General features: G+C 34.9%; 1 protein-coding gene across 1 annotated transcript; it reads right to left on the bottom strand.

The window, feature by feature from the left end:
* Positions 1-8,688: 8,688 nt before the first annotated feature.
* On the bottom strand, positions 8,689-11,105 carry LOC109236508 (60S ribosomal protein L9-1-like). The gene is made up of 3 exons (XM_019402699.1): positions 10,595-11,105; positions 9,084-9,206; positions 8,689-8,984 (listed from the first exon to the last, which is right to left on the bottom strand). Exons 1-3 carry the CDS (start codon positions 10,967-10,969, stop codon positions 8,898-8,900), a joined length of 585 nt encoding a protein of 194 aa, XP_019258244.1. The 5' UTR covers positions 10,970-11,105; the 3' UTR covers positions 8,689-8,897.
* Positions 11,106-12,546: the final 1,441 nt, after the last annotated feature.

Genomic DNA, 12,546 nt, shown 5'->3' with positions numbered 1-12,546 from the left:
TATAAATATTTTTTCCCAAATCTCCCACTGCCCCAGTAAATGATTTAAATAATCTAAGAAGAGATGAAGGTAATTTGAAGAGATATTAAAGGGCAAGTTAGCCAAATAAAATAACCCTTATAAATATAGCAAATTTTTAATCGTGTGCCAAAATCATACACGAAATTTTGTTTTATTTGGTATGCTACTAATACGGTTTGAATGATCTAGCTCAACTCAGAAAGGTAGAGAGCTCACCACATAAGCTACCTGATGTTTGGCTATAAATGTATATTTTTAGTGCATTGTTTACCTTATATTTGAATGTATTTATAATTAAATATGCGACGTTTGAGCCTGACCGTATCTTTTTATGCGTAGAATCGTTGAAGGAAGAAAATACATGAAGGTTGCATGCATGGACGTTAAAGGTACACAAAAAGAGCACCAAAAGACAGAAAAATTAGACCAGGCGCCAGAGTGGGCGACGCCTGGTCCAGCGCACGGTCAACCAGGCGATATAGTGGACGACGCTCACTCTGCCGCGCACCCCACATTAGGCCTCGCGAGCTCTGAGGCCCGGTCCTTTCCTAGTCCGTGTATTAAACGTTTTATAGTTGGATTTTGGCTTGGGGACACCGACCCTAACCTATAAATACCCCCTAAATGTGATTAGTGAGGCATTGGTCAACTTTGGAGGCTGAAAACACAGATCACGCTTGGAGGAGGCTTCTAACTAATGTCTTTTCTCTTCTCTTTCTTTAATTTCATAGTTTATTAGTTCTAGAGTTGTGGGTGCTACATGAACGTTATAGTTTGAAGTTTGAATTGTTCTTAGTATTTTATCATATTGGTTTATTTATTCAATCTTGTACTTAATTATTTGATTGCTTGATCACCAATTGAATACTATCTACGAATCTAGGATTGAACTCGGGAGAGGAAATGCTAGATTGCATAGAAGATTGAGTAGAGCGAGATCTTGAACCTGGGTATCGGGAAGGAATTTGTGGTTAGGATAGGGATATACCTAATCACCTTGCCTTGTTGTTATTCAGGAATTACTAATGCGTCCTTGTTAATCCTAATTTCACAGGAATATAGGCGTTAGGTTAGCTTGAATAGATTAGCTTGAAGACTCAACGGGATTGTTAGCTAACCCATAGCTCTAGAATATTGTCTCTTATTGAATTCGTATCTAATATTGTTGACTTGTTTCCTTTAATCTCTTAGTTTGTTACTCTAGATTAGTTTTAGTTAAATAGTCATATTATAGAAAATCCCTTGAATAGATTAATTATTTGGGTTTAATTTAGTTGATAGTTAATCGGGTACGATATCTGGACTTACAATCCTATATTATTTGTTGACCATGTATACTTGAATGTGCATTTTGGAACAACAAATTTTTGGCCCCGTTGCGGGGACTTTGAAATTGACTGGTCTGCTAGATCAAACTTTTTTTTATCTATTCAAGTTTTCAAATTTTAGTTTAGTGTAGTATATTTTTAATTATTATTATTATTATTTTTGACATGGCATCTTGAAATGAGAATTGGTCGAATATTAGTTATTCTTATTTTGGTAATCCTTTTCTATATTGTGGAGGACCAGACTCGTAGCAAAATTGTGAATCTCAATCCTATGAGTGAAATTTTTGTAATTTGTGTAGTTGTCAAGGTGGCCATTGGGATGGTTGTCCTAATTTTTTTACCCTTCTCCGAGCCCTTATTATAATATTTCTAATAATATTTATGAGTTTGATAGGAGCAATGAAGTGGAGAATGTGGAGCGTGCGGCCCGTATTACGGATATGGTAAGGCAAGTATCTGAGCAACAGATTAAAATCAAAGAGCTATAAAAAGAATTAGTGCAGAAATTATGAGAATGAAGGGCACGGTAGAAGAATTGGCTGAAAAAAGCGAATTCCAACAAGAAGATAACTTTGAAGAAACAGATATTGTGAGTCAATCTTGGCTGGATGAACAAGGTCCTAATAAATTTTTATGAGTTTCTCCGTAATGGTCTTTCAAACGTGGCAAAACAGCTGATAGAAGGAAGAACTGAGCTCAAGCAAGAGATAGACCAATTTGGCTCAGATATCCATGATCTGCAGGTTCAATTGAATGAAAAGGTTGAGGCGCCTGATGCCACACAACCGATTGTTGTTGATACTGGCCAACTTATGGGGCGAAAAGAGGAATTTCAACTATTCGACCAAAATATTATTAATGATGCCAAGGTTGACGAAGTGTTTAAAAGTGAGGATGTAAAAAGTGAAGCTATTCTAGAATTGGAGCGCATTGGATCTCATTCTAACCTTTTTTTTATCATTGTGTTTGATTGGTGACATATGAATTGATCCATTCGAGCCTATGAATTGAGTCAATAGATGAGGAACAAAGTGCTTATATTCTGAAATTTGCGATGCCAAGGAGACAAACGACATACCTCACTTAAGGGCCAAGAAGTCCAAGATGCGATATCTATTGCTTGGTTCATTTATTTTTACACCACTACCCCACGAACGTAATAGAAAAATTGATGCAAAGTTGGGGGCGCAATTCATATCCTCAAAGTGAAAGAAAAGTGGTGGAAGTGATGGCATCGTGCCGCAACGTTAAATCAAGCTCTTGTTGGGAGGCAACCCAATTCTACTATTTCTTTTTTTTTTCTATTATATTATTTTTGTGTCCTGTAGGAGTAGGAGCATGGAATCAAATCCAGTAGGCATGTGCAAAAGCAAGCATGTAGTTGGATCTAAGTGTGGGGTGTCCGTACAAAGAACCATCCTTGGGAGAAGTCTGAGTATCCCGTGAGCTGCTAGTGTTTCGGTCTTTAGCCTATCAGGGAGTCTCTTTCAACCTCTTGTAATTATTATATGCATTGAGGACATTGAATAATTTTAAGTGTGAGCTATCCTAGTTTAGGTATAGTACTCTTTCTTAGTGTAGTAGTTTTTGTGCACACAAAAAAAACAAAAAAAATGGAAAATGTGGATTTTTTCCGACGATGGACTTTTTGGACAGCTTTCTCGGGGGATTAATGTCCAATGAAAAACAATCAATTTTTTTTTTGTTCTAGTTAGTTTTAGTTAGGTAATCCTCATTGTGCATCGGTTCTTTTTCAGGGGATGTAACTTGAACCGGGTAATTTTTTTTTTTTAGGAGTAGTAAAAGAGGGAGAAAAAAAACCTTTGCGACTTATTTGATAATAGCATATTTAAGCTTAGGCATGTGTAGTATCTTCCCTATGTGTTTGACGTTGAGCATGATACCTTTATATATTGGATAGCATGTCATGTGACTCCTATGTCTCTTTTGCGTGATTATTATTCACTTTGTACTTAATGCTTAATATCTTGTGGCTGTATGAATACTTGCATTGTTTGAGAGTCGAAACGAGAACGTCCTTAGTGAGTCATGTGCCATATGTGAGGTAAGATTTTGTGTAGTCCATGTTATTGTGATTGAGTCTAGAACTTGCTCGGTATGTGACTTGAAGCGAAATCCTAGAATTTGCTCGATTTGAAAAATAATTTTAGGCCTTCTTTGATCTTTATTATCTTAGTGCTTATCACAAATAAAATTTATCCCTAGTAAACCCCCTTGGAGCCTATAGACTTTAATTTGGCACCCACATTACAAGTCTATACCCTTTTTTCTTAAGTGATATTATTTTGATCATGTTACCTCTTAAGGCACTTTAATAATAAAATAAGCGCTAAAGAAGTAAGGACTAAGTGTGGGGTGACTTTCGAGTGGAACTAGCGAAAGAAAGAAAGGTGCACTTGTTTTGTAAAATAATACATCACTAGCTAAAATTGAAGGAAAAAATAAAAGAAAAGAAAAAAGAAGGAAAAATATAAGTGAATAAAATTGTTGTCTTCTCCTTGCTAAGTGAGGTATAAAGTAAAGTAGTGCCTAAAGAAAGAGGGAATATTTTTGGGGAGTGATCTTGTTTGTCAAATTGAAGTAATTGAAGAATGTTCGCTTAAAGTTTGTTATGTAATGTGTTAAAGTGCTTAGGAGGGTGAACCATTGATCCTAATTATATCCTACCCATCCCTTAGCCCACACTACTACCATAAAAAAGTCCTAATTGAATTTAGATCGAGTGAGCATACATTAATGGAGATTTACATTATTCGCAAGCCTATGGTACCATTTGCATGCATGTGACTTCTTTTGTGAGAGTGAGTGGTTTCTTTGATATATGTGGTCCTTAAACTATATTTGATCATGAGATTTAAATGTGTGGATTCAACTTGCTCTCTTGTTCTTGTTGTGAGGGCGCATGGTTTCACGAGGGATAGGTAACGTTCTTAGACTTCTCTGTGAAGCTGGGTGTTTAAGCCATGGATGTATTGTGATATTGAGTCGGTGTTTGAGGCTAGGATTGTTACGAGCATGTTGTCTTCGTTGTGAATATTTCTTTTGAAGAATGGCATGAGTTATAGGAAGTATGTGTTGAATGCATATGCTCTAGCTTCATTGTTGTTATCAACCGTGGTCACTAGTGTAGTGTGCCTCAATTGTGTAAAAATAAAGTGCTCAAAGATAATGCAAATTATTGGGTGACTCCAGGACGAGCAACGTTTAAGTGTGGAATAGTGATGTTTGGTTATAAATGTTTATTTTTAGTGCATTGTTTACCTTATATTTGAGTATTTTTGTGGCGAAATTTGCGACGTTTGAGCCTAATTGTGTCATTTTATGTGTAGGATTGTTGAAGGATGAAAATACATGATGGTTGCACGCGTGGACTTCAAAGATACACAAAAGAGAACCAAAAGACAGAAAAATTGGACCAGGCGCCAGAGTTGATGACGCTTGGTACATCGCGCGGTCAACCAGGCGATATAGTGGGCGACGCCCACTCTAAAGCGCGCCCCACATCAGGCCTCACGAGCTCTGAGGCCTGATCCTTTCCTAGTCCGTGCATTAAATGCTTTCTACTTGGATTTGGGCTTGGAGACTCCGACCCTAACCTATAAGTACCCCCTAAATGTGATTAGTGAGGGGTTGGTCAACTTTGGAGGCAGAAAACACATACCATGCTTAGGGGAGACTTCTAACTAATTTTTCTTCTCTTCTCTTCCTTTAGTTTCATAGTTTATTAGTTTTAGAGTTGTGGGTGCTACATGAACATTGTAATTTGAAGTTTGAATTGTTCTTAGTATTTTATCATATTGGTTTATTTATTCAATCTTGCACTTAATTATTTGATTGTTTGATCACCAATTGAATACTATCTACGAATCTAGGATTGAACTCAGGAGAGGGAATTCTAGATTCCATATAAGATTGAGTAGAGCGAGATCTTGAACCTCAGTATTGAAAACAGATTTGCGGTTAGGATAGGGATATACCTAATCACCTTGCTTGGTTATTATACAGGAATTACTAATGCATTCTTGTTAATCCTAATTCTATAGGAATATAAGCGTTATGTTAGCTTGAACAGACGAGTAGTACTTCGGGAGAATACTACTAGTAACATTACCATGTCAATCAATAAACCAGATAAATTAATTAGACAATCTAAGTGGAAGACACAACGGGATTTTTAGTTAACCCATAGCTCTAGAATATTGTCTCATTTAATTCGTCTCTAATATTGCCGACTTATTTCCTTCAATCTATTAGTTTGTTACTCTAGATTAGTTTTAGTTAAATAGTTATACTTTAGAAAATCGCTTGAATAGATTAATTATTTGGGTTTAATTTAATTGATATTTAATTACAAGTCCCTGTGGATACTATATCTACACTTACAATCCTATATTATTTGTCGACCACGTATACTTGCGTGTACGTTTTGGTGCAACACTAGCCATCAATCCTGTCTTAAACTATATTCCCTCTGGTCCACAATAAGTGACCAATTTGCTTTAGGCACACCCATTAAGGAAATACCAAATTCGAGACAAAAATAGTTAGTGTGACTAAACTACTCTTAATTAAATGTTGCAGCATAATTTAATGTGAGGAGTAAAAGACTTTTTAGGAATACGTACATAAGAGTAATTTTCGAAAAGTAAGTTGAATTTTTTCTTGATTATATAAATGGACACTTATTTTGGACCAAAATAAAAAGACCAATTGGTCACGAACCGGAGGGAGTATTTAAGATGGACATGAAGAGGCCATTAATTACTAAAAGCGCAGGTAAGAGGAAAGAAAGTAATTAAGCAATAATAAATGCATAGAGATTGTAGATTTGCGAAGTTAATTAAGTTAAAGATGGGAATATTCTTTTGATTGGTTTAACCGAAGACAAAGGCGGGACTCTAGCTTTTTTCTTAATTAACATTGACATTTGGCATCTTCCACATTTATCAATTCAATGACCTAGGTAGAGTTGAGATCACTAGTGACGTTCTTATGTTGGACCATCACGGGTGTATTACCCATTTCAAATCCTGCGAGATCTTATTACGTTGATCATCAAAAGTTTGTTTCACTTTTTTTTCTCATTTTAACGAGAATTTTTTTGTTGTTGTAAGAGATTATATATTCCTTCTTAAATTGTAAACATGTACATCAACTTTATTTATGATGTAATATGGAATATGTTGAACGGTTGATGTTGTGTTAATGCGACGTGCTCATAGACTAACCATGACCTAGCAGATAGTTATGTTATTCCACCACCCATTACAGCACCAAGAGTTGTGGTGAGATGAATAAGATTCCTCTATCCTTACTCACATGTCTTGAGTTTAGCCTGAAAATGGAAAAGATCTTGGTAGAGAGCACTTCCCCTTTTAAATGGACCTTACAATGCACGAAATGCATAGTTAGGTTCCTAATGCGGATACTAGAGGAAAACCAAAAAAGGAAAAAAACACCCATTATTACTAGTTATAGCGATTTGATCCATTACAATTTCCTCCATTACTTGTCAATGCCAATGGTATGTATAATCTTCAGTGGCATTACATGAATGAATAAGGGCCGCTTTGACCTTCGCTAGGGATAGTGCGGAAGATGGGGGTTAATAGGCATTTCACGAAATCTGAGAACAAAGAATTATCATATGCTATTGTTCATTGAATCCTATATTATTTACTGGCTTGAGCAAGTTAGAGGCATAGTAACAAAGAAATTGAGATATTTAGTTAAAAGTAAAGGAGTGATGTCACAGTAGTGTGCGCTGTTACTTGCAAATTGAAAAGCACAAGCTGAGTTTTCCAATTTGAAGGGTCCTATCGAGGAAGGACATTTATTAATGCTAGTGCATACTAAAAACGAAAATAACCACATAGTATGACTACAATATAAGACACATCCCATTATTCACTTTAGATAAGCTAGTCTTTGCTTTATTATTTTCCATGTTGGACTACTTGAGTGCTTATACCTTAACCAAACAAATAGAATAAGTAACTAACATTAATAACGTAACTTTGTTTAATAGGTCCTCTGACCAAATTATCTATTTGTGGATGGAGCTTCAATAATAGCACGGCCTAAAGAGAAATTGTAAGCATTACGTTCATGCATAATTTTTTTACTAAGATTAACACGGCTAATAAAATTAGCGATAATTACCCGACCTTAACTGTCAACTACATATTGGTTGAAATAGAAACTCTTTAGGTAATCATACCAAAGGTTAGCTCGCCTAGCAAGTGATGTTTATGTCCAGAATAAATTTCTGAAGATAATCCAAGTACTTTAAAATCAAGGTGTGATCTAAAACACCTAGAATAATTGGTAGGTGTTGACTCTATAAAAAGAGCTTGTGTGAGACCTCGACTAAATTGTTGCGTGCTTTTTTAGGAACCTCTTCTCGCACTCGTTATCCATAGCTAAAAAGGTCGTGACGAGCTCCTATCAAAATGAATATTGACTTAGTGTGTGTTTGGGTGAAAAATATTTTTCCGAAAAATATTTTCTGGATGATTTTCTTACATATCTTATGGTGTTTGATTAGGTAGCAAAAAATATTGTTTGAAAAATATATAATTTAACCAAATACCATGGGAGATGAAATGGGTAAGGACAAAAAGGATAGTAGGTCAGGGGCTAGGGGCTAGGATGGCAGTGGTGAGGTTAGGGGCGAGGGTGGCAGAGGTGGGGTGGCGACTGGCGAGGCGAGAGGGGAAGGGTGGGGGCGGTGGCGGGAATAAGGTGGGGAAGGTTGAAAAAAAATTTTGGAAAATATTTTCCCTCTTTTTTGTAGGGAAGTCAACCGGAGAAAAATGCGTTAACGAGAAAAAATATATTTTCTAAAGAATTTAAACCAACCAAACATGAAAAAATTGAAAAATATTTTCCAGAAAATATACACCGTTAAATATTTAAATTTTTCTCTTAATTCCCCTTTTCTAGTTCGGTTCTCCACATTCTTTTGCCATATTTAATCGAAGAAAGCTCCGTCACTAGCAGATGACTGAAAATGATGCCCCAGGAAAGAAGCCTGTTTTTTTTACTTTGGCAGAGGTTGGAATGGAATCCCTCTTGAATATGACTTTTATTACATGGACAGTATAAATGATTTTTCTTATGTCACATAACTGTCTATAAAAAGTGAAATTGGTAACACGTAAATAAAGTAGATTACTTGCTACAACATATCGATTCTGTATATAAGTCAAATCAAACCTCCCCAAAAAAAAAAAAGTTAAATCCATCTCAAAATGCATAGGGCAACAGCAGTTAAAAGGAAAAAAACTGACATTTTTTGATAAGGTGAAAAAACTGACATAAAAATTGATCTTTTAATAAGCAAACCATCAAACGAAAACATCCATCTCTACTTAATGAGCCAGACATAAAACATAAAATTACTCTTAACAGATAATATTCATCCAGAAAACCATGGAACCAAAATTGTTGAATTAAATTCAAATGAGTTCGTATGAAATCAGCACATGATCCCAAATAACCCCACAACAAGTCTGCTAAAACTTACTCTTCTTCAGCTATTCTTCCCTTCTCACTCACATAGATACCATCCAGGAACTTACGGATATCTTTGTTCTTCACATGGCATTTCTGTCAAAGAAAAGAGACGAGTTGAATAAAGCAGAACTAAGAACTGCAGAATAAAGTGCAGAAATGCATGTCCAGAGAAGTAAAAAGAAGGAGTTTTACCTGATTGATGAGGGCAGCAGAACGAGAAACAAGCTCAATGTCATTTCCATCCAATACCAATTCATCCTTAACTTTCTCAGACCTGACAACAGTAACCCCTTCAAGCATATCGACTTTCCTCACCTGATACAGTGAAAGCAAGAAGTCAGTTCCCGATTACCCTACACTTAAATCTGACAGGCCACCATAGCCACGAAAAAGATATCAACTAAACTCAAAGATGGTCTATATCCACAAAGGCAATCTGTGAGAAACATATCAAGGACGGTATCTTTAAGAAGCAATATTAATTTGACACTGATCTAGCATCAGATTTAAAACAAATAGCCGAAGAAGAAATTAGGAGAACGTATCCATCCATCAAGGAACGCTTTCCTACAACTATGTCATTCCTTCTGGCAAGAGGCTTCAAACATCTAGTCTTGTATTAAAAACAAATCATCTCAATCCATCCATTGACTGCATCTAAGTACTTTACTCACTACGAATATGCAACCTATAACATTTATTAACCCGTGGAAGAAAATCAACTAGTCAATCACAGACTACTTGACCTCGTAGAATTAAAATGCAGAAAATGGTATTATTACATCATCTAAGTTAGTGGCGAAGCAAGGAATTTTACTAGAGGTTGTGAAAATATAAAAAAGTAAACACGCAAAAAAATAAGGGGAGTCAACATATATAGTATGTACATGAAAATAAATTTTTGAACTAGCTAAGCAATACTAATTTTTCGGCGAAGGGGTGACACCCCTTAACATAAGGTGGCGCCGCCACTGACCTAAGTGCATTCCCTATTGAAATGTTAAGAAACACATTTCAATCAAATGAAGGACTTGGAAGCACATTGCTTTTTTGAGCTTTTCCCTTCTAAAAAATTGTGCTTAATACAACAAGTGCAATTTTATAAAATTGGTATTTCAGAGAATCTCCATATTCTTTTTTTTAGATGGACGGAGGCTACAAATCAAACATCAAATGTTTCAAGGGATCTACTAGTAGACGGCCTACCTCAAACAAGTCAGACTCAGGAAAGCTTCAAGTCGACTAAGGCATGTGCCGGTAAATACTCTACTTCTTTTGTTACATGTCACTATTGTGGTGCATATCAGCCACCCTACTAAAGTATTATTATTAAGCAGCAAATTAGAGCCAAATAGCCTTTACTAACAAACATATTTCACTCGGTAAGATCAGCTGTCCAGACCTCTTCATTCCAAAACCTTCTATTTCTACATAGAGATTTGAAAACTAAACAGTGAAATGGACCAGATACAAAACTTGGAGCAAAGAAACAAATCATATTTTAACAGAATATTCAATTTACTTCAGCAATTTACTCTATGTAGTATTCACCCAACAAAAGCTACAGAAATTCTAGCAGTTAAATACATCATTTCCATATGCAATCGCCTATATATCAATGTAAATATAGCATAGACACATTATTAAGCAATAGCAAATAAAAACACATTATTACCAAATATTTAAAAATAAAAAATAAGTACCCTTTTCTCGCCAAGAAAGTTCCTGATCTCAATAGCCTTGTTCCCACCAGTGATAGAAGCATTGATAGGAAAATGGGCATACACAAAACGCATCTTGTAACGGTACCCTTTAGTGACACCAGTTATGAGATTCTCAACGTGACTAAGAGCAGTGCGAATAGCAGCAGTGGTTTTACGAGATCCAAACCAAGCATCAATCTTGAGCTTTTTCTTTCCAGTTTCTTCATCTTTTATGAGCTGAAAATCAAGATTCAAGTGCTTGAAGTTGCGGGTTAGCTTTCCTCTTGGTCCTTCCACTTCTATTTGCTTTGCTTTTACCTTGATTTTTACCCCATCGGGGATATCCATCGTTTCTGATGACAGTATAGTCTTCATTTTTCGTCTCTCTCGGTGCCTCTGCCCTCACTACTGCCAACCGGCTTCCTGTGGCTAACCAAAAACCCTAGAGTGGGAAAGTTTACATGTTGGCTTTTATATGAAAATTTCATAGATGTTTGTTTTATTATGGGCCGAATGGAGGTCCAATTCATTGAGCATTTTGTAGAAATGGCGTGGGTTGGCCAGTTTCTGGCAAGTTGAAAAATTGGCATCCTATAACAACACATAATTGAAATTAGTAATTTTTTAGCCTTATATTAGATTTGGCAAAGACAGTCCCAAACAATTAGCATTATATAGCCAAATCTTAAAAAACTACTCTTTTTTATATCCTCTCTCCAAAAAACTACACGATTATTTTGGCTTCCCTCCCCCTTTCTCTCCTTGTATTTCTTCTTCAATCTCTTCTCTTTTGTTATCATAGTTTAGCAAAAATTCATGCAAATTATGCAAAATAAATCAGTTGGATGAAAAAGTAAGGTTGATCTCACATCAGAGAAATCAGAAGCAAAAACTAAGAGAGAAAAAATATATTTCAACTTTGTTTTCTTCTCTCTTCCTTTTTTTGGTTGGATTGAATGAGTGGGTGTGATTGAAATTGGTTGAAAATATTTAAATGAGGCAATATACAAATTTTGAGCAAAATTAAAAGTTATTTAGATTGGTTTCAGCTGAAAAATCAGGCCTAAAAATCCAACTACGACATGTGTATATCACGTTGTATATCGTGTACATCAGTGTATATCACACACAAGTTTTTAAGGACGTCTGTGTATATCACTTTGTATATCGTGTATACAACACAATTTGTTTATGGACGCTCATGTATATCACATTGTATATCGTATATATAATACAAATTTTCATGGATATACACAGATACACATAATATACATGAGATATCACTGATGTACATAGAGATATACACGGGTTACAATAGGGGATACACATGTGGAGTCGTCTTGAACTTGAGTTTTAATCTAAATGTGTTATACAAAGAAGGAAAATAAAATTTTAATAAATTTTTTTTATATACACATTATTATTATGTTATACACTATGATATACAAATAATATAATTATTAATTATTGATCAAAAAAGGAAAATAAATTTTTGATATAGCATGTTTAAGCAAGTTCTAAAATATAAAAATAATAACTATAATTGTGGGAGTAAATAATATTTTGGTATACAAAGAAAATTAATTTTTGATATACACAAAGAAGAAAAATAAATTTATGATATCTATTTTGGTATACACATGTCCGATGTGTTATAAACTGTGATTTACAAATAATACAATATTTTTATTGTGATATACATTAATATAAAGGCAACAATAACCATATATATAATTTTATATTATTGATATACAAAGAATAATATTATTTATATACAAAGAATGAAAAAAAAACTTTAATATACATGTTGATGTAGACAAAGAAGAAACTTAAGTTGTGATATGCATATTATTATTGTGATATACATTTATTGTCTATTTGATCACAATATCTATAACTAGGGCTATTTTCTGCCAATTATATAGGTATGTTGTTGTACCATGCCAAAACCC

Source organism: Nicotiana attenuata, unplaced genomic scaffold (genome assembly GCF_001879085.1).
Source record: "Nicotiana attenuata strain UT unplaced genomic scaffold, NIATTr2, whole genome shotgun sequence".
Classification (NCBI taxonomy): Eukaryota; Viridiplantae; Streptophyta; class Magnoliopsida; order Solanales; family Solanaceae; genus Nicotiana; species Nicotiana attenuata.
Note: the sequence above shows the minus strand (reverse complement) of the source record. Positions and strands in the feature narration are given on the sequence as shown.

What these genes read in the sequence shown, in the direction of transcription:
- LOC109236508 (XM_019402699.1), bottom strand. Translation starts at nt 10,969, where the DNA reads ATGAAGACTATACTGTCATCAGAAACGATGGATATCCCCGATGGGGTA. An exon ending in ACTTTCTTGGCGAGAAAAGG is followed by an intron (nt 9,207 to 10,594) that starts GTACTTATTTTT and finishes TCACTGTATCAG; the next exon opens with GTGAGGAAAGTCGATATGCT. An exon ending in CTGCTGCCCTCATCAATCAG is followed by an intron (nt 8,985 to 9,083) that starts GTAAAACTCCTT and finishes TTTCTTTGACAG; the next exon opens with AAATGCCATGTGAAGAACAA.